At 30.3% G+C, this 23,967-nt stretch overlaps 1 protein-coding gene across 1 annotated transcript in view; it reads right to left on the minus strand.

Moving 5' to 3' along the window:
• Window positions 1-21,763, minus strand: part of LOC132750522 (eukaryotic translation initiation factor 3 subunit C-like) — a 62,400-nt gene extending 40,637 nt beyond the window's left edge. The window contains exons 1-4 of the mRNA XM_060740517.1: window positions 21,637-21,763; window positions 20,936-21,089; window positions 20,217-20,410; window positions 19,103-19,315 (exon numbers count right to left, since the gene is read on the minus strand). Of these exons, the coding sequence (XP_060596500.1) occupies window positions 19,103-19,315; window positions 20,217-20,410; window positions 20,936-21,089; window positions 21,637-21,744 (669 nt within the window). The 5' untranslated portion in view covers window positions 21,745-21,763. The remainder of the gene's footprint in view (window positions 1-19,102; window positions 19,316-20,216; window positions 20,411-20,935; window positions 21,090-21,636) is intronic.
• Window positions 21,764-23,967: the final 2,204 nt, after the last annotated feature.

The raw sequence follows: 23,967 nt of genomic DNA on the forward strand, positions 1-23,967 counted from the left end.
CTGGGATATGGAGCAAAATTGTCATGTATTAATAATTCGCTGATGTTTGCATATTATACTGATGCTTTGTTTGATTACCATGTGTATGCTTGTATATTTGTTTGTATTACTATTTTCAGTTTAACTCGGATACTGTTGTTATCATAGGGTGTAATAATTCTTAATATTATATTCAATTGTTTAAAACATTGCCCGAACGTACGTTTTTTTTTTTAAATATTTTCAATACGTCTTTAATTTACCTTCAAACTAATAGTAAATATGTTTATACACGTGGTATACTCAGCGAATCGCATCTAACGTTATATGCTTTTTGAAATACTTCAGGCTAATTAGATGTTTTTCGTTTTTGGTTTTTTGTTTGTTGTTTTTTTCAGCATTCACATTTCTTATTAAATCCGCAAGTTTCAACATATTTTTACCCGAATATATGCCTCTAAATATATACACAATAAAAAACAAACAAAAAAAAAAAAAACAGTGAAAAAAAATAAACAAATACAAAAACAAATCAAACATTTTTATATTCAAGAAAATGATAAGAACGGAAAACTAACTCTTAAAGAATTATTTCCTTTTTTAGTGTATTTTTATAATGAGTGGAGTTTTGTATTAAATCAAGCTGTATGAAAAATCGGGAATATAAATAGTTTGGAAAACTATAAAAGATGCAAAAATGTTCAAGAAGTAAGAAACTGTATAGCAATCAAAAATGACTAAAAGGTACTGTTTAAAAGTCTTTTTCAGTATCTCTTCTGGCAGCAAACTAAAGAAGAGTGGCATTTCAAAGGATATTTAAACGTTTATATTCCGAAAGGCATTAGTTTAAAGTATAGATATAAAAATACTAAACACACATTGACCAATACATGCAATAAGACCGGTGTCTTTATAGTAACACAAGTGATGTTTCTAGGTACATGTATCTGAAAATAGATTGCTGCGTGCGTTTGTTTCATTTAAGAAGCTAGTTAGATTAGTAATTATAAAACGCATCATTTGTAAGAACGTTCAGATACAAGCACAATGGCTGTTTGTTCAATTCTAATACATTTTTTAAATTCAATTTGTCCTAAGCTCCAGTAAACCGAAACATTATCTTCTCTGGATGATTGATATTACTAGAATAAGACAAGTTTCCAGACAACATTGACAGATATTTACTACTAGGATAAACATCGGATTACTTCTCTTTTTATGTCTTTCTATAGATAACCGATATAGATCTAGAATTCCAAAGTGAAAAAGGTTTGTAACATTTCCTTGTTATAAAGTACATACTTTTAGCAAAATATGATGAAAAATGTCAGAAACCATAAATTCTATCTGCTCTTAAAAAATGAAATAAAGTGTACATTAAACATCATAAAACAGGAATGGCACAAATTTAATCGTTTTAGGGTTATGTGAATAAAATACAAGAAAAACAATTACTTGAGAAAACCTGTGTCGTGATACAACGCTTTTTTGCTGTTTGACTTAACAACTTTTATGTCTTCTGTTGGTGATTCTAAATTAAAAAAATATCTTTTAAATTAATTTCAACATGTTCATGTTTAAATGTTAAATTCTGCTTAAGTCGGTTGGACGATAGCTTGCAAGTACCATCACCGTACATGAACGGATTCAATCAAACCATGTTATTTTCGATTTTGTCGTGTTGGATTTTTCATGGCTTCTCTTTTATTCTATACAATTTTGATTTATGTACGGCATGCAGATATGTTTTAAGAGTATAATATTTTATTCGTTAATGTTAGATGATCATATGGAACTGTAACTGACATTATTTTATTTTATTTAACCATAAATGAAGAAATAAGAATTAAATAGTTGTTTTTATACCTTAAATTGTTTGAGCGTTAATGTAATTTATTAGACAGTTTTAAAATCTGTTAAAAGTATAAATAAAAAAAATGTCATTAAAAATTTATTGCTTTTCATTATATTTTTAATTTGTATGTACTGGTATTACAAACCCTTTTTCTTTTAATAATTTTAACCAAACACTTTCTTTTATCCCATTTTTTGGGAAGTTAAACTATTTGAAAGTTTTTAACAAAAACGGGTTTTTAATCCGAGTTGTAAAAATTTTTCCCGTTTAATGTTTTCTTGGGGGAAAATTGTCGTTTTTTTAGTAAAAACATTTATTTCAGGGGGTTTTATAAAAGTTTTTAGGTTTTTTTGGAAGGGTCAAGGACAAAAAAGAACATAAAAAAAATGTTTTTTAGAAATGAATTTAAAAAACTTTTTTATGTGCTCCCGAATTTGAAAAGACTACCAAAAGGCAATTTTATAATTTAATTTTGGGTTTATTTTAAAAATTCCTAAAAATTTCATCCCAATAAAATTTTTAACCTTCAACTATTAAGAGAAAACCCCTTTTAATTTTTTGGGACCGTCCAAATGATTTTCAAAATTTTGCTTGCTTTAAAAAAAATACAATTAGCCCCTTTTCAAATTCCCAAATTTTGGTTTTTTAAAATCTGGGGGTTTTTTAATTTAAAAGACTTTTAACTTTTTTTAATTTTGATTTTTCCCAAGGGATTTGCATGTAAAAAGATTTTTTTGGGATTTAAGTTAATACTAAACCCCGGGGAATTTTTTTCCGGGTTTCTAATCTGATATTTGGGCCAAAAAACTAAATTTTAAATTTTTTAAAAAAAGACCCCAAAGTATTTTTTGATTTTAAGTTTAAAAAAGGGAAAAATTAAAAAAGGGTTTTTCAAAACATTAATTTCGAAAATTTTTTTTGATACCCCAAAGGGTAATTTTAAAAAACAACCCTTTTTGCTTTTAAATAAAGGGAAAAATTGTATGACATTTTCCGGTAATTTAAAATTATTTTTATTTTTTTAAGTTTTCATTAAAATGTTTTATATTTTAAAGTCAAACATAAATTTTCTTAAGGGAGCGTCAAAGACTGGGTTTTCCTCCCTTTTTTCTTCCCCCTTTTTGGTTTTGAAAATTCCCAAAACCCTTTTGATTCTATCAATTTTTTATTTTCTATTAGACAGTGGAACGGAAACGTTCCGTGCGTTCTACTGAGGTGATCTGCCCGTACCTGGGCTAATGCACCCAACAATTGGGTAGGTAAATTCTCGGAAACATCAGTGTTGTAAATTACAGACAATTGCGTATGCGATTTTTCATTTATTAGTTTTAAGTAATTATGTTTTACAGAATATCAGATTTCTATCTAAAAAATTATGTCTAGTTTCAGAGAGGATTGATAAAGTAATACAGTCGGGAATCATTGCACTGGATGAATTAATCTTTGTGACAGTTAATATGATGCACTTCCACAAACGATATGTGTAACTAAAGCTGTAATACCGGGACAGTTTAACATCATTGTCATCAATTTTGATTAATTATCGAAATCCTCGGAAAACCATGGACACAAATAACCATCTCTGAAGAGTGCAGCTCTGAACAATGTTGTGCTTACTTGAGAGATCAATATTTGAACAGAGAATAATAATCACAATAGACATCTAGTAAGTCTTAACTTTTGATTTAGTAAAACGCATTGCAAAGCTAAACACAAAAGCACTTTTTTATGAAGGCAGCGTTTAAAACATATTGCATGGTGTAATGTAGATAAAGCGAAAAGTTGGGGCTTTCATTTAATCATACAACTAGTAGAATTATTTTCATTTTAATTTATATTTGTATTTTTCAACATGCATTCAATAAAATTGATTAAATTACAAATAGTATTAAATGAGTAATACAATATATTTCAAAAGACTGTTTTATCCCATGATATATCTTATATTTTATCTTTATCAATATTTGATTACTTTCAGAATTCAGTTGATATATTGAGACATCAGAAATATTTGTTTCAAACATTTAAGATTATTTGTATTCACAAAAAATGAAAAAGAAGCCTAATAATATAATAAAGGTACGAAGGACCTTCGTGACTTGTTTGTCAATAACTAATTTATTTTAACATGCCAAATCTTTTGTAATCTGTGTCTGGTTTAAATCGTTGTTGTCAGAAAGTGACTTTATTCAATGTGTCATCTTGTATTCAATCAATAGCATTCTAACTTTTCTTTATTCACTTAAGATTATGTTGCTGGTAGCATATTATTTTAATCCAACTGCAGCTCTTCCCATTTGAATATTATTCAATCAAAGACTGCAAATAATAAAACAATAATTCTTGCTGTTCAAACAAATTCTGAACTGATATTTTTTCAGACCAGTCATTCTTGTTTGTAATAATGCAAAGTGAGTACAGGTGGGATGATACTTCTGAGGAGTAATCACACAAATAAAAAAATACTATCAAATCAACTGTTTGCTGCATAATTTGTTTAACTATTTGTAACTATTTCCAATTATGGTGCATTTTAAAAAAGAAATACCAGAAGATTTTTGTTTGGTTACTCTGAGAATATTTTGCCTAATACTTAAATAAGCCGTCTGTGATCTAAGTTAACCACCTCATCTTCATTATACGCTTCATATCCATTTATGTACTATAATTATGTTTCATTTTTCAGCAATTTCATGATATATTAGTATACATGTATCTGGTATTTATTAACTAATATAATTATTATAATAGTTTTGCACAGTAACGGTACAGTTATTTTATTACCATCATTGTATTTTACTGATATAAAATAACAATAAATAACTTTTATTTGTCATTTTCATCAGTATTTACGACCGAAACATATAAAGCAAATCCATCGTTCCACATTATTGAATTGATTTATATTGCATACCCAGGGTGACTTCTAGATAATTTAAAACGTTAATGACATGTTTTCACACTTAATCTAAATCAGTTGTTCGCCAAATGTCATCCCAAATAACACACATTCTTTCTTATGTCAGTATGTCCTTAAACGTTCTTGTCAACATAAGGCCGATGCAAAGCTTTCATGGATTATATTTTGCATACATGTTGAAACTTTATAATCATTCTTAACTAATCTGAATTTATTAATCAATATTTTTCTAGCACATTATTTCTATTTTGAAAAGCATACCATCTAACATAGATTGATTTGAATAGTTATTTATATGTGGTGTTTACAACGAAACGTTATAAGATTTATAACTTCATGTTCAGTCTTACTGTATTGGTAATGATTCGATTCTTTACTGGTCTTTGTTTCCACTAACACCAATATTTGTGGTGGGAAACATTGACCAATGCCTAAGCAGGCACTTTAAACATAAATATGCTGCACTAATAAACAGAAGTTATTTGGTACATATAAAATTTATTATTGTCAAAGATATTTGGAAGTTATCTTATTTCTTCCGTGTCGATACATATAACTACCCCGCTGTCCAAATTTAATATTGAAAACAAATGTGCGACACATAAATCAAATATGCACATGTTTACATAAGCTTACTTCATTTATTTAATTGAATCGGGTCGTTTTTAATCACTTCATCTGATGAATAGTCTTGAAACTTAATGGAAGAACCAGTTAGATATATCACTACATGAGTGAGTTGTTTTGTCATAACATTACCACTCAGCGATAGATCTATTAATTATATTTTAATATGTCTAACAAACCAACGGGTCGTGTTATACTGTTTAAATCGACGTCGACAAACTAGAAACATTGCTGAACATTGTGAATTAGATTGCTGTTATGATGAAAATATTGATATTATAAAAAAAAACAATATACGTTGTTTTGTTATTACAATTGTTCAATGTATATGCATATTTCAAAAATGAAATAAACTAAGGTTATTATCATGAAGGTTTTTCTTAAAATGGCAGCGTATATTATAAGGTTATGATCGCGAACGGCATGGTAGATGTTGTAGGAAAATCCAAGAGAGCTGAAGTTACTATAAAAGATCAAGATATGCCCGTAATAACCTTTTAATAATAAACCTTGCCGAAACAATACAACACATAAAACCTAAAACATGTTTTACTTCAGGTACGTCGTTCAGGGTCACACTTGAGTGTAATACAGATTATTTTCTGTTGAGCAATTGTAATTTTCGAATACCTATTTCAGCCCAATCATTAGCAGTGTAAACACTTGCCTAAATAGAATCGAGATTCAATTGCAGAGTATAATAAAAATTAGCTAATGCAGGAAAATCCGCTAAGTCCATAAATTCAGTATATGAACTCATTAATTTGCTCAAAGTGTGCACTTAGCATATACTTCCTGATTAAAACGTCTATTTCCTTTCTTTTGTTCAAAATAAAGACTAGAAAATTGAAATATATACGCATATAAAATTGCTGAACACACAAGTTCTCGCACAAATAAGTTGATTAGTCTGCACTCGCTTGGATAATGCAAGCATTTTTTATCTTATAACACGAACTTATGACTTTGAAGGTAGTCTTGTCTTTGACAATTGAATAATTAAAATCAACAGGAGACTGTTATACGAAAATTTTCTTAGGCGAAACATGTAATTTTATAATAAATTATTTGGCAGCAAACAAATTTATTAACTAAGAATAAAATGCATAGACATATGTATCATCAAACATGCTTCTTAAGCAGAAACTCACAAGTCATTCCCTGTTTGCAAAAAAACGGGGAAAAAAAACAAAACTAATATATGTAACTTGTTAAAATTAAGGGGGAAAAAGAGAATCATTATTACATGTACATGTTAACAATTTATTAGATTTTGTTTAATGAACATATTTTCACATATATTGTTATAATTTCATAATTCATTTCATAGATAATTTTAGAGAACTGCACTGGTGTTTTATTTGTCTTTAATGCACAAATAGAAGAAATGCTTTTAATTGTGATACACAATATCGATAACATTTTTCAACAAATGCTTGAAGATTTCTGAAAACATTAATTCACAGCTGTCAGTAGAATTTTATCTATATAAGAATATTATCTATACATCTTTGGTCAAAAATTTCATTATCATTCATTCAAGAATAAACATTTGACATAAAATGAAATATATATCAGTCATTTTTAATTTTAGAATTTAGGTTTATAGGTACTACCATTGTTTTGAATTATTATAGCGATTATTGCATAGCGGTGATCGTGATACAAAATTTATCATAAATTAATCAAACTTGATACTCATTAATTGCCTAAACAAAACTGAGTTTGCAATCACACATCACTGTGAAATTGTTCGTTTAATTGCTATCGGATATTATATATTCATAATTTAGTTTAGAATTAATTAAATTTCAACATGAGGCTTATATTAATTTCTGTACAAAAGCTGAAATCAATTAATTTTTCTGATTAACACTATTGTTATCAGCGTTCATCGTATTTTAATTTTATATTGAAAACCAAATTTCCGGAACATAAATCATGCATTTACGTTACTTCTTGACTTTTATTTGAATTCACTGTTTGATTGATATCCTTAAAAATTAGAATCATGTTCCAAAGGTAACTAAAATGCATCACGCAGTCTTTTTAATTACAGTGTGGGATAAAATAACGACATTGTGAGTCAGTAGAGTTAACAATCATAATTATTAAAATGTGATATATTTTTCTTGGGGTTTATTTACGTTTTCGAAAGTGGTACATTAATTATGTATATAAAACACAGAAGGTAGAGTATTGCAAAGTCGTTGGGTTTTAACCTTTACAAACTAGAAAAGTAACGATTTCCCAAAATCTTTCTCTTAACAAATTAGCGACATTTTCATGTACAAGCTAGTAGCATGCAACCGTTAGCATTTATATATCCGTGTAAAGCACTACAACATGCAATATATCTCTATAACAGCGCATCGTTCACGCATTTCAAAAACTCATTCAACTTCCCAGATGCTTGCCCTTATTCTTACGTGTACTTTATTATACGTGTATTGTTAAATTCGGCTCAAATTTCTACGCATTTACTATGTTAAAATGTTGTTGTTTTGTGAATTATGTCATAAGTAAAAAGCACAACAATATATAATTGCAAAAAAAGATTAAAGAATATTTAAAAAAGGAAAAGCAATATTTACGTCACTTTTTCAGTTATTGGTCATCAAAAACTTTAATATGAAAATAGTGACTAACGCTTTTAAGCACATTTGATTAGTGTTGAAAAAGGATAAAATTGAGTTATTCGTAACGCCAAAAATTAAGTAACTATACTTTAAATATATATTGGGTATTCAATGTCACCATGATATATAAGTCCCCCATATATTCCAGGTAAAATGAAACCACATTCCGTATGCTCAAGATACCCATTGATCACCAATAAAATAATATTTGTGTTGCGTTATTCTGAGCGACATCTTTATGATATCCAAAAGATTGCAGATAATCTGCTAATGGAATGCATTAGCTTTGCATACTGCTGCAGTATTTTATGACGCAATAATTATTATTTACATCATTAATATTGTGGTGTCTGTCATTGATTATAAAAATAAACAAAGGAAAAAAATGAATAAATTGCGGAATAATTAAGTCTGCCCCATTAATTGACATTACAATTAATTCACCCGTTTCAAGTTAAGTGATTTTACTTTGTGGGAAGCAATTCATTACCCTGCCTTTATTATCCAGATAACCTATTTAAAATGTTGGAGTTTACTTTATGGCTGATTTGTCTAATGCTGTCTAGTAAATTATTATTACAATTTAGATTTTTTAAAAGATCATTTATTCATGTTGGAGATAATGGATAGTTTGTTTCATATTTTCATATTTACATCAGTAATTATACTAGAAATGTACTTTAAATCAATCAGTCCATCAATCGACCACGATAGTGTTCAAATACTACAAACACATTTAATGAAAGATTAATTGGCAATCGCATATATTTATAAGAATAAGTTGATTAAATATTATAAAAAACAACAAAACAAAACAAAAACAATAAATTGTGTGTATTTTTTAAATGGAGTCAAAAGTCATACTAGAAGGTTTATTTTGATATTCTTATTAAGATGCAATTAAATATTTGCATACCCTTCCAAATTAAATCTTTCTATTGTATAAAGAATACAAAGAATACATAGAATAATGGGAATTAAATATCCAATATCTTATGTACATTTGTTCACCTGTAGTGGTACATGTTTTTTTTTTCTTTAAACAAAGAAATAAGTCCTCAAACACTTAAATTGTCAGCAGTGCTAAATAATTATAGGAGAAGCATCGGTGATATATTGCTACAGTTTTCTACTGACCGTCTCCTATTTGACAAGTTTTAAAATTAGCCACTAATTCAAGCGAACCTGCTATATTTTCCTTTTAACTGTTTTGACATTTCCAAGTTTATGTTGTGTGTTGTGCAACTAGGATAATAAATTCCATTTGAAAGCGGTATCTGACAATATATTGCATAAATCAATATGTAAGATTACTTTGTCCTGAACTTAAAATGTATACGTGTTTTTTGTTGTTGTTTTTTATCGCTATATACCGTTGTTGTGCCTCTGTCTGTCATGAGATCAGCAGTGATGATTAGGATTACATTGTAATAATTTCAGATTTGCATCAACATTTACTGACAAGAAAACCTGATATTCTTTTCCAAATATTTATAGGTAATAAGCTGATTCTTTGAATACCGTTACCTTTTTTAAATGGAATACTGATTCATACCAAACACACTTTTGAGTAAGCATACCTTGAATAATTACAAATCATCGATTTAATAATTTGAACCTATGAACACTGTTGAGCACTGTATTCGTACAAAAAGTAACAGTTTTATTGGACTACGCGGAATACTTTTAAGTAACGTTTTATCTCATTTGGTAACTCTTCATTAAGATAAGTAGATTGATAAATGTTAGACAAAATGTAATAATCAGCCTTTACGTCTCCGAAAACCAAATTTACCGGCGATCCTTGCTTACTTGCTTTTAGATGGACGGACGTTAAGGATACAGTGTGTCATATTTGTGGACATTGAGCTACTATTATTGTGCTTAGACAATGAGATAAAAGGTTTCCATCAGCTTACATTTTATACTAAGATATATGTGAAATATGAAAATATATTAAATTATAGTCTGTCCCATTAAAAATGGAAATGAACTTTTGCCTGGTATGAATTAACAAAACGACGTTGAATAAAAAATAAAACTTTTTTGTAAACTACAAGAAAGTCACCCTCGAGATTTTTCAGGATTTTACCCTTACTGGTATCGAAGCAGTATCCGTCGGCTAGTAGTATCCGACAATACGGTTATTTTCGTTTACTGAAACTCTTCAAAATTGAAAGTGAGTTTTTTTCAGAACAATATTATTCAAGGAAACGTTCGACAGAATTTCTTCAGTCTAAAATAAACATTAAACATAATCGTTCTCACCTTTATATTTTACAAGCAGGTGTGTTTACATTTTTCGCATGAGGGATTTCACGTGCTACTGTTGCGCATGCGCAAAGGATAACTCCATTAGGCACAAATTAAGACAAGTTTGCCCCCTTTGCCAGCGAATACAGACGACATTTCAAAAGTCGCTAATAATCATTCAAATTTCATAATAGTCAATAAATATAAGCTAGAGCTATGTGTTGTTGACATTTTTAATCAACAAATTTTGAAATAAAAGCAAAAATGACAGAAATGGGAAACCCGCGGCAATTTTCTTCTAACCAAGGGAGGCAACACTGTTCTAGTCTATATTCTAACAGTAGGTTGTTTCCCGTATAGAAGGCTATTTTTATTATGGGGCACCTTATGGGGTGTTTAGAGAATTTCTTTTATATATTTTCGTACTTGAAATTAATTCGTACTTGAAATTAATGTGTTATGGATTCATGAATGCAATAAAACTCGTGGTACAAGCATACGATATGTCCGTGAAATGTAAGAAGTCTAGTTTTGATCAATGGCCGTGATAACAAATTTAATGATTAACAAGTTTTCTTTTTTTCTTCTTTTTCTTTTCTTTTGTTTTATATTTATTTGTACAAATGTTCACATCAAAAATGTCTGTATTCAAATAGACATTAAAATACGTACAGTTGTTTGACCGGTTCCGACACAGGTTTTCAACTTTCGCTGTCTGCATACAAATTAACAAATTGTTTCAAGACCAAATGTACTTGCTATTAGATATTTGATTCCACTTCAAACCTTTTTTTCTAATAAGAACACCGTTTCATTTAATCTGATTGTTTTCACCAGTTCCGGTGCACATAACAAACCATTTGTAATATTACCAACAAACCATTAATTTTGTAATATTACCTACGAAGAGTACAAGAATAAGTACAGACCTGCATTTGAACAATCTTATCATTAAATTGCGTATACACGGCAGTTTTACTAAACTTACATGGTTCAGTTATGGCCGAGGTGAGTTCAAATCTACCAGAAAACGACGGCGACGTGTTTTGAAAAAAATAACATGAACTCAGACTCTGCGCTGTGTAAGATAAACTCTTGCGAACAAAATACAAGAACATTGCTGTAAATAAATTAGTTTGAACAAAATAAACGAAAGTGATTGACTTGTAATGTACTGTTTGAACCACATATGATCGACCATTGATTAGCTTTAACCATCGTGTGAACATAATCTTCGTACTTCTGTTCTTGCACGTAATATATGACAACTGTCCTTACGATATGCGATCTTTAAAAGTCAACCTTTTACCCTTACTTAAGTTTATGATGCACGATCGTTGTAAAAACTTGTAAAAACAATTTACATATGCCAAAATAATATTCACTAGTTGCAGATTTTAAACGGTGCGAAATACACCGGAAAACGCATCTTGGACTATCGCTGAACGAAAATTTGTTCTTCGTAGTATCCCCCCTCAAGCCCTATAAAGACCTGCTTAGTTGGCCGTACGTATCACAAAATCGTGACATGGTCAAGATAAAAAAATAAGTTTTTGTTTTGCGATTGTGCTCAAACAATATTTATTCCAATATAATATTTATTATTTATAGATAATCTTATTATTTACTGTTTCTTTTATCTGGGACAGAACGATCTTCTGTCCCAGATTTTATCCATAAAACAGATATATTAACAACAATTTTTAGATCAAGTAATAACTGTTAACTGACATAGAAATCGATATTTATTCGTTCTTTCTTCTGCATGTTATATTATCATTTAGCTTTCAGAGGTTAAATTAATTACACTACACGTAGATGTGCTTTTCATAAATTTATAAGAGCATAGCGTATCTTAAATTAAGACTCGATCCTACTATTTTAAACAGTTAGCGCTTTTTAAATAAATGATTATGCTTTTACTTCAAAATATGTTTATCTCAACAAAGTTGTTGGCACACTTTTTTACACACTCTTTCATAAATTCCATTATCAAATAACATTTTATTTCTGATGAGAACACATGGAAAAGTGTTCATTGACAGAAATCCTGTCATTAAAAATACATGCTTCGGAACTACATGTAGTTAAATAGGGTCTCCTAGTTTAAACAGGTATGAATATCTAAGTTATGTTATATTTTTGCAAATATTTCTGGATGAAGTTGTAAGGCAGATAACAACTTTTCCTTCAATATATAAACTGTGTCCCTTTCTTTCAGTTTACATATAATTAATATGTACTGCAGTACCGGTATACCAATACCAATAAGATTGGCGAGATGAAATTTAGCATTTATGCCTAAATCAGACGAAAATTATAAATAAGAAGCCGAAATAGAATGATGATTTAATTATTTATTTGTTAATGTCAATAACCTACAAAACCAGTGAATATTTTCTATATTTATTGTCGGTTACGTGAATGGCTCGCTTGATTGTTCGGAACTGGTCAGTGCGCCGGAACCGGTCTGATAATAATCTCGGTAAAAATCACTGCAGATGTCATATTAAGTCGACCAGGATTTCTGAATTATTACGATTAAAACCCTAAATAAAGCAATATTATTTGTCTAAAGAGGCCTTCAAAAAGTCTTATTATAACAAAAACATCGATACCGATTTATAAACCCGCAAAATCAATGATTAAAAAAAAGTGTCGGAAACTGCTTCTGTAGCGAGGCAATTACGGCTAATTTACACCTCCCGTTGGAGCCCCATTTTTGATGCGCATGTCTTATTCAGGAATCCGGTTTTTATTTACAATAACAATGCATGACCTGTATTTAGTCATATCAAAAGTTTATTTAAATTGGAGACGTTGTTATTGAGAAATTTTTCAATAACCTCATATTTTTATCGGAAACTGCTTCGATACCAGTAAATGTCTACTTTTGTTGTGAAAGCAAATTTTGATTTCTCTATGGCAAATCTCTGTTGTTTATTTTCCGTAGCCATTGTAGAAGTACTCTTCATTTGAAGATAAACGGGAGAAAGCACGTGTCATGTTTCTAAAATATACATGAGGTTCTCGGGGTCGTTTCATGGTTATTTTACATACAAGATCTACAAGATGTAACAGTTTAGTTGCAATGCATGATGGAAAACTTTCAAAAATGAAAAATAAGCAACAAGAACACCGAGTCACATGGAGTAGATGTAGAAATTACACTTACTTTTAAGCTGAATAGAATCCCTATGAACTTTATAAACGTCATATTCGCATTCTGAAGATTTCTTCATTGCCAGTTTCTATCCAGTTTCGTAGATCCCACTTTTTTACTTCAAAAATCCTGTATGGCATGACCCCTTGTATTACACTTTTGATGAACTAATAATCCGTCTCATTATTAAAACATTGTTCAATTTGTGGAGTTATCTGGGTTAGCAAATGAAATATGTAAATGAAACACATCATAATTCAGCATGTTCCAAATCCATAATTCAAGAACGGCCCATTAATTTTAGTTGTCAACATCACAATGCTTATGGATTTCTGACGAAAAAAACTTTATTACGTCATGTTATTACGATATATATGACGTAACAAAAATGCCTCGCGCTTTTTATGGATGATTTCAGTTGCGGCATTGACAGAGGGCGGTTAGGCATATGTAACCTCAAACAGATAATTTTAAGCGTTGAGATAAATTTGTCTTGATGGCATTTAAAATAATTTTTGTATACCCAGATTTTGCAACTTTACTGTAAAATTACACCTTCAATACATATATATTAATAATATAAAACTTTTGATAGATCTTCTAACATTTAAAAATAATTTTAAACACACTTAATGACATGAATCTACAACAGTACAATACTTCTTTCATCAATTACATATAACATTCGTTTTGATTTTATGTTTTTAAACTATTCTATATATTTCTCAGAAATAATTTCCCTACAAAGTATCTCGTTATTCAAGACTTCTGTAAATCCTACTCTTTAAGCTACAAAATATACAATAGACTACGCGGTCTTTTTCCCTCGCGAAAAATATGCTAGATCTATTGTTGTTGTTTTTTTTTAACTGAATATTTTCAAATTTTAGGAAGGCTAAAAATATTGAGAACGTCACTCGGTGTTTCTTTTTGACTCGATTTACCCTTCATATTAAAAAAAAAATTATATGTAACACTTTGAGTCTACAAAAAAACCACTTACTATCGCTTATTGAACACTCCAATTCAAACCTCTTAATAACACAAATCACTGCCGGTATTTCTGGACATTTTGTTGCATTGTGAGACGGAAAGTTAAATCTGTATTTTCAAGCTTAAAGTGTATAGGCCTACGTTTGATTGCTCAAACTAGAAAGCATGATATTATATTCTTATATTTTACATTTTCCTCGAACGCGAGTCTGTGTTCTCTGTTAGCGAGGGAGTTAGTTAAAGTAGACACTGTGGTAACAAGCAAACCAATGCTGAACGTAAAGTGAATCAGTGTTCCTTTCTTTATATTTTTGATTTGCATGATAATGTAGTATTTGTTGGCGATTTCTTGTACCGAAAGTTTTAGCGCACGAACATCGCACCCGAAATTAGAAGGGTAACATATTTTTGTATCCTATCGAACCTGGTCAATTTATTTATTTTTGAATAGACGTGATACACACTTATGGACAGAATTCAGACAACTACAGAATCATGTAAACTAAACATTAATTAGCGAAGAACGTTTTTTTTTGTTTTCTAGCTAGTGTTCCCACTCCCCTACGACGCGTTGCGGTATTCAAGATACGCGCTTGATTGAAAAGCTATCTAATCAAATCACTTCATTGTTCTTTTTCTCTTATAAAATATATAATTACTACAATATATCATGGTAATTGTGCCCGTTCGTGCCTGAAATAATGCACGGAAGGGCACCTGAGGTCTTCCTCCACCAGTAAAGCTGGAACGTCGCGATATGACCTATACTGTGTCGATGTGACGTAAAACCCAAACAAACAAACAAACAATCATGGTAATTAATTAAATCTTTGTGTGTTAGAATTTACAAAGCTTACTGATATTTTCACTTCAAATGATTAGAATTGATTATTTTAAATAATGGTTTAATAGTAAAATTGCCTTTTTGACACCAACTTTGCTGTCATTTTTCATTTTAATGATAACATTCACCTATTGATCAGTAAGTAAATAAGAAGAAGATTTTTTTTTATAATTACCGAGTACATTTCATGCTAATTGTGAGACGAACCCTAAATGACGTCTATATGGGCGCCGCCATTTTGAAATGGACGTCACGTCAGGTTACAACGTAAGTCAACGGGAAAAAATATAATTTTAACATTTTGACCATATTACTGAATTTATGAAAAAAAATGAAAAACATGCCTAGAGATATTGACGTCAGGGTTAACATGACATTAATTTAAATGAGTTAACTATTATATTAAATAAAAAATGGACAGACTATAGTGTTTTTTTTAATAACTTAAAATCATCTTTTTAACATTTATTTCCTTCTTTTCTGCGGATTTTTTTATTCTTTTTTTAAATCATAAATATCCTACTCGGACTAGTTGAACTGATGTTTTTGTTGGAACTATGCTGTTGTTTAGAATAAGATAATAGAACAAATGTTAAACTAAATTCCATGAAAAAAAAATCAACAATCATTCAATCGTATTTAAAGCATTTAATTGGAAAGAAAGAATCAGTTAATATAATATAAAGTGAAGTTGGGACTGAAAACGACTTTCTTTTTACCATGGACAGCATTCTTCTAACAGGAGAGTTAAATTGTCATGAAGGCAAAACGTAACAAAGATTTTCTCACAAATGTAAATGATGTGATCAAGTTTTGTTTGAGTATGAAACAAAAACACCAAAATACAACAACATAATTATTATTTGTACGAATAATATGCCGACAGAAAGCGCATGTGACAAGGCAAATAACGTGTATTTTGTTTTTATTTAACAATTCTTAAAACGTGCGTTAAAAGAACACCACGGAGTGCTTCAAAAATATCTAAAGTATCAGGAAACTTAAACAAAATTACAAATCCCCGCTAAAGTTAGAACAAGGTAAATCAGAAGACACTTGGCACCATTTCAAACTACCAGGCAAACGTAACGGAAACGATGTTTCTTTAAAAAATGTTTGAAAAAAAGATTATTTTCTTTTTAGACATTATAGCAAAGTAGAAATAAGTATTGATTTTTTTTATAAAAAAAGAAATCAAAACATTTGGTGACTTTTATACACTAGTGTAAAGTCCTACATCTGAATATTTTTAGGGTTGTCTACCACACATTTCATGGTTAATTTACTGATTAAATAAGTTTAAAATATTCCTTACTTTCCTAAATCTAATGCTATGACCAATGTCAAACAGATAAGACAAATTCATTACTATAGAATAATAACATTAAAATTAAAGTTATAACTGCACATAAAAATAATATTTCCAGTACTATTGGAATAATAATGGGAACGAAATATTATAAGTAAGTAATTTTGTTATGGCTCAGTATGTCAGACATGCTATAATGTTCATTCAACAAAACTAAGTTTTAATGTCTTGAAAAGTGCTCGTTGAACAATATATTGCATCGTCTGTAGTTTGAGAATAATAACAGTTATTTTATTTGGTGTTTACCACTATCATTTTCATGACAAAGGAATCCTATAAACGTGCAATTTTAGACCAAAATCTGTCGTTTACGATAATTTGCTTGGTATTTATATTACTAGATATAATAAGTGCAAATATCACATAATTGAATATTTTCCGGAATTTGCTTCGCCTAGTCAATAATTTATTTTTGTAAGATATAAGTGCAAGTATCACACACATATGCACTGCTATTTACATCGAACAGAATGAATTCTTAGCAGATTGGATGAGGCAATAATACATATTGAGAAAATATTATCCATTCACCAAGGCATCTTAATATGCCTGTCATAAAGATGAGCAAATTATATAATATAATGTATATGGAGAAAGCCTCCGTTAACAGTAATATATGATTTTATTTCGATATGGTAAGGAATATACATTATTATAATGAGGATGTTTGCCTTCCGGACAAATCAGATACAAAATCTAATTTTATAGATTTCTGATATTACGCGTAACAATAAGATTTTATTGCATAGAATTTGTACGTTAAAATTAAAACGAATTTCCTTTTGTATACTTATACAATGTATAATCTTAAAAAATAATTATTTCAGATTTTCTTTATTTTAGATAAAATCTTGTTGTTTTAACATTTACTATCAAATTTCTACTTGTTCCTTACTCTGTCATTATTCTTAACTTATCTAGATTAAGACTTTTTAAAATTCATAATCGAGTGTGCTTTTGGATATTATTTTATGAATGTAAAAATGTATTGATACCCACTACAAATATATTATTAAGACGGACACTGATTTACACCATTTTAAGTCATAAATGTCATATCAGCTTTCTGCAGCTTCTCACTTATAGATGTAAAATTTGTTTCGCTGAAACAAACACACTATCATTTATTGCATGTTTAATTCAAATCCAGTAATCTTTTAAAAATGAACTGTAATGGAATTATTTTAAAATGTCAAAATAGATAAATTATTGCTGATTCGGCAGTTGATAACTATCATAATAACATGAAGATTTTAGTTTGTAATAACGTTTTCTTGTCATGGCATGTAGTTAAAGAATGCATTAGTGCAAACGGGCATTTTACTATGATAATCAGTGTTTACGTTTGTCATTGAAATATTATGCAAAAGAATTCACGTAAAAGAAAACTGTAACTATTCATTAAATGTGTTTGCGAAATACTACTTAAAGATGCTTTTGTACGAATTTGATGAATCGAAAAGGACATGCAAACTGTGTTAGATTGTATATAGATAATAAAGCATACCAAATATATTCAATAATTTACATGTCCTACATGTGTTTAATGTTTGATAATGGATAAAAAGCATGCTATATTGGTTTTTATCTTTAACAACTTAAGAAATAGTACTGAACATGCGGTAATACAAACAAAGCAGTTCTTCCATACATAATACCAATTCACTATAATAATAGTTTCACAATTTTCATTTCACGTATTTTTTGGAAAATTTAACCCTGATCCTGTTTTATAATATTAATTATATAAAAAATTGTTGACAGGTTATATGGCCCTATATATTTTTGTTGTTTTGAAATATAACCCAAGCAGCTAGGTCAGGGCTATATTGCAATCAACCATTTATATACAGTCCTATAACCTAATAAGGAATATTTATAATGGATTTACATGTATAATACTGCATACATTCTTTTTTTAGAGAAAAAAAGTGAGATTTCATCGTAAATTGACAGCAGCCATGTACCTATTACTATATAAACGCCAGGATTATCCGATGAAAAGCGACATTACAAACATGCAGTATTATAAAGAAAATGATAAGTCTCTTTGCCACCAGTATAAAGTAAGGCAAGCCTGCACATACGTGAACAAAAACATATCAAACCTCTCTTTACAAATGACTTAAGATATGCAAGTTTAAAATATTGAATCCTTTTGGTTTTTGTTTGCTTTTATGGCACACCAACCCAATTTAGGTCATATGGCACCAAAACAGGAAAGATGATTTTGACTATCCTCGGATGTTACAAACTTCACCTCACCTGCTAAAGCTAAGAATTGCAGTAATTCCCAGTAATTCAAAGCCAATTGGTCGACTCTTACAATCGCGCAGGGATAAACGGTGGTTGCAATTATTATGCATCCACCCTTAAAGGAAACCTATCAGCCACAAGGGGCTTGAATCCTTTAACAGGAAATAATGAATGGGATGTCTATATACAAACTACACTACTTACCACATGTACCATTAATTCTTCATTGATGATCATTTTACTAATGATAGAGTGCACTTTATAAACGTCTAGCTCGAACATATCAGCTAGAGTGACCAGACTGAGGGTATCATATACACTGCTGTACGTGAACAAGTACGTCCGCAAACTCTCCTCCTGTATCTTACATACAATCATGTCCCGCACCTCATCATTGTTTTGAAACAAATCCCACACCTACATAGACACACACAATTGAATAAACAAGTAAGTAAATTATGAAACACAAGCAATTTTTTTCAACTGTAATCAATGTTCATATATTTTCACAAATTCACATCACTTGATTAAAGATGTCAAGTATGGGACTATTGACCCTTTACATTGATCTTTGACCTTAGACTACGAATACAAATAAATTTGGCATCATAAATAAATTGTACTTTTTTTTTATTCATGTATTATTCCTTATCAATAAAGATTTTTTAAATTAAATCTACTTAGCCATGGAATGAACAAATATGTTTACCCCTGATTTGTTTGTCAACAAAAACATATAAATACTCTTACAATTTTTTTTAGATTTTGTTAAGAGTTGTAGCACAAATAATACAATGTGACTTTTCAACTTGAGAACATGCATTTTTATTTGAAATATTCCTTTTCAAACCTTTAATATATCTTTTCCATACATCTGATCATTTAACATATAAAGGTTTTTTTATGTTATATAACCCAAGCCATTAGACAAGGGTTATATTGCATATTGACAAATTTATGACACACCTTTAGTTACCTTTATTTGACAAAAAATGAAAATTGATTTACAAATTGATAGCAGCAGTGCATAATTTTTGTTTGTTTGATTGGGTTTTACGTCACATGGACACAGTATAGGTCATATGGCGGCCTTCCAGCTTTACTGGTGGAGGAAGACCTCAGATCCCCTGCCGTGCATTATTTCAGGCACGAACGGGCACCTGAGTAGAATTACTAACATTCCGTATTCTAGCTGGATAGCTTCCTCACATGAAAGAATCCGAAATCCCTGTCGGGATTCGAACCCACAGCGGTGAGGGGCAAGTGGTTTGAAGTGATTAATACATAAAACGTAAATGATAAGTGAAACTATGGTTACCTTAGAATTCATTTTATCATTGATGATAAAGTTTTTACAAGCTTTCCAGTCGCCAGTCTTCATGGCTTTAGACGCGGCTACAATATGTTCTCTCATGCTCTCCGGTGGTCCGGTCAGTGTCTGACGCTCGCTCATACGTAACACATGATGGAAATTCTTACTTATCATTCTACGTCTAGCATCCATCTCATAGGCTGCAATAGGAGAACATTTTATATGATTAATGACACTTGGAAGTATGGTTAACCAATAAATTACTGAATTTCTGAAATGTACTTGCCAACTTCTGTTTCTCGAACAGTCTTATATCATCAAGGTGAAAATTTAATGTGAATCAGCCAACAGCAAAGGCCATGGTCATACTGCACAGTATCAGTTTATTGTTTATACAAATTTATTTTATTTTGATTGTGTTGGAACCTATAAGCTTATTGAAACACTCTCGAATCTGTTCCTCGAACTAACCAGTACTTAAGCAATGAGTGTAAAGTTTCTTTTTCTTGCTTAAGGAAACAACGGCTTGTCTGAGAAGGGGTTTGAACCCATTGGTCCAGCAATCCTTAGATTACTAACTTATGACTGGTGAACCATTCGGCCACACCGCCACAGTATTGCCAGGCTTCATACAGATGGCTAAGGTTAATCAATTACTAATGCAGAAGGTCAAGCATTTAGATATTCAGCTCGTTATCTTATAACTAGTGTATAAAATCACTGACCTGCCATATAAGGTATTTCCATCAACATGGCTGACACAAGATACACACATTCTAGAAGTTCTAGATTAATGTGCATATGGTACGGTAGTAAACGTCTTTTCTCTATCTTTTCCTGTTCGGGGATACGCTCGTGCTGGCGCTGTAGTAGCAGACCCTACAAACATATATAAAGTTCTCAGGGGCACAACTCCAAAAATATTGCTTTCAGCATTATGTCCCTTGTCTGACAACTGCACTTGATGTGATGATAAGCAAGTATACCACGTTTCATGTTGGTAGCTTTTGAAATTTCTGAATAATGGGCAATATTAAAGTTTTTGCTTTTGCACAACAACGAGGACAATGCAGCTATCATAATAGCTTGAGTAACCCAAACCCTATTTGGTGATGATATATACATAATTTCTGTACTAGGTTCATTAAAATACTTCCGTATCTTAACACTGATTGCAGAGAATATTTCATTTCATTTCATTATTCTATCTAACAGTTCAAGCGATGGATAATAAGAATCATCAAAATTAGCCAATAACCCTTTCGGGGGAGACTTCCTTAACAGGTTATTTTTTCTTTTAGCTCTGGTTGCTTTCTTTTTCCGCCTGCTTTAAAAATGATCTAGAGCCAAGTTTATTTCTATTTTAAGGGAAATTTTATGTTCTTTAGTATGTTATTTAATTTCCCTGATTTTTTGTGTCATTTACCTGTGCGAGTAGTTCCTTAGCTCGACCTCCACTTTGGATATCTACCAGTGCATTGTGAGCATCCTTGGTCATCCCTTGTCTGAATGAACACAGACATAACTGTACCATTGTACGATTATATAGGATCTGAAAATATAAATGGTTATCTGAAATCAAATACTGACAAAACTAATGTAAGGATTTCGTAAATGATTTCATCACATAAATCATGGTGCAGTAGTGTAATAAAGGCATTTATAACATGCTTTTCGGTGGTTTATAGAAATATAACAGTGAAATATAAAAATGACTCAATTTGATATTTTCACTGTTTTGAATTTAAGCCCGTTATGTTGTTTCAGTGATATACCAGCATGCACAGTACTGGGAACAAACTTAATGGCGTAACGTGGTATAATTATGATGTCACGATGAATTATTACTTGGCATGCTTTTCATTTTGTATGAGGTTAAAATGTCTTTTTAAACGTTTCTTTGCATATACATGTATAAAAAGAAAATGTGTTTAGTTTAGTGTAAGATCAAAATGAACACCAAAAGTAAATATCACACTTGTGATATGCCACTTGTGAAATATACCTTTTGGTGCTCACTCGGTAATATATATTTCCATCTTACACTGAACTTAACAAATATCCTCTATTTAATTTACACGAGGGCCAAGATGGCCCTAGTTCGCACACCTGACGAATCGAACTGATTAAAAAATGTGACCACTAGGTTTTTGACCCCATGTGACCCATAATCAAACTTGACCTAGAAATCATCATAACAAACTTTCAGACCAATTTCCAGGATATTTGGATCAAAACAGTAGCCACTAGAGTGTTAACAAGATTTTTCTATTTTTAGCTCCTGTGACCTAGTTTTTCATCCGAGATGACCCATGTTTAAACTCATCCGTACAATTACCTAGACAAACATTCTGATTAAGTTTGATGATGATTGACGCAAAAATGTGACGGCTAGAGTGTCAACAAACAAATGTGGGCGGACGACTGACAATCAATGATCCTAAAAGCTTACCCTGAGCTAGCTCAGATGAGCTAAAATAAAAAGGGTGTTTTATTTCCCAAATAGGAAATTTTCAAATGTTGTACTTTCCAATTCGGGAAAGATTCACAACTGCATAATGTCTATCAGGATAACTGTCAATACGCATACCAATGGAATATAGGTCAACAACTTTTGTTCAGAAAGCAATTATTGGTTTGAACAGTTACAGTAAACTGTTGCTTTTACGATTTGAGCTACAAAATTAATTATGTTTTTCTTTTTTGCATCTAACTACCTTAATGACAACCAAAATAGCCAAATACACACAATCAAATTAACCAGTCTTTAAAATGTCATTTAAAATTGTCCCATTTATACTAAAAAATGAGTATACAAACATATAGTGATATTTACACTTTGTTTATATCTATAACAGAAATCATTTTGTAAAACAAACCAAGAGCTACATAAATTATATTTAAACCAGCTAGATCACTGGGTTTTTAATTCTAATTGACTGTTAGTATGCAATTAATTTTAAATTGATTTTCTTTCAAGCAGGCATTTTTATTCATATATTTAAATTATCTATACCAAACAAAGGCTTAAACCTACTGCTTTAAATGTAATATATTGAATATCTATTGCGGGTGTAACATGATATCATTTTAATTTATCTTTATTACAAGTTTACATACCATTGAGAAGACGGGCATTGACTTGTCAGATCAATAACTTAAGAAGACAATTGTTTTTCAATATCCTAATGAGAAGTATAAATCACTGGTGAGTAAATTTATTCGTTACCTATGTTTAAAACTTTCATAAAGTTTACTATATACTTTAATATACCAATCAATTTACTCAATGTTTATGTTTAAAACTTTAATAGTTTACTATTTTCTTTCATTATATCAATCTAAAATGATTTAACATGAATAACCTTGAGAGACAATTCAGGTACCCCACCCACAACTCAAACTGGATTTTTTTTATTTTGTTGGGTTCGGTGTGTCAACAGCGATGTGTCTTTCTTTTAAAAGTCACAGATACCCTTAAAATGGTTTAATTTTACCAGAGCCTAAAGTGAGAAGCATTTGTTACTTGGCTACAACTGACTTTTAAAATCTTGATATCCCACAATTTAATAATGGACAGTTCAGAAAATGGAGGCTAGACATGTCCATTTGAGAAATTCAGCAGATTTTTGTATAATAATGGGGTTTGATATCCTTAGTTTAAAAAATATTTAGTCATGTACAAATTAAAAGTGAAATGATGACAATTTAAAATAAACCTTTGGAAAAGTCATTGTGTTTACTTTAATAAAACCGT

The sequence above is a fragment of the Ruditapes philippinarum genome, unplaced genomic scaffold, assembly GCF_026571515.1.
Source record: "Ruditapes philippinarum isolate M1 unplaced genomic scaffold, ASM2657151v2 ctg2372_1_1_1_1, whole genome shotgun sequence".
Classification (NCBI taxonomy): domain Eukaryota; kingdom Metazoa; phylum Mollusca; class Bivalvia; order Venerida; family Veneridae; genus Ruditapes; species Ruditapes philippinarum.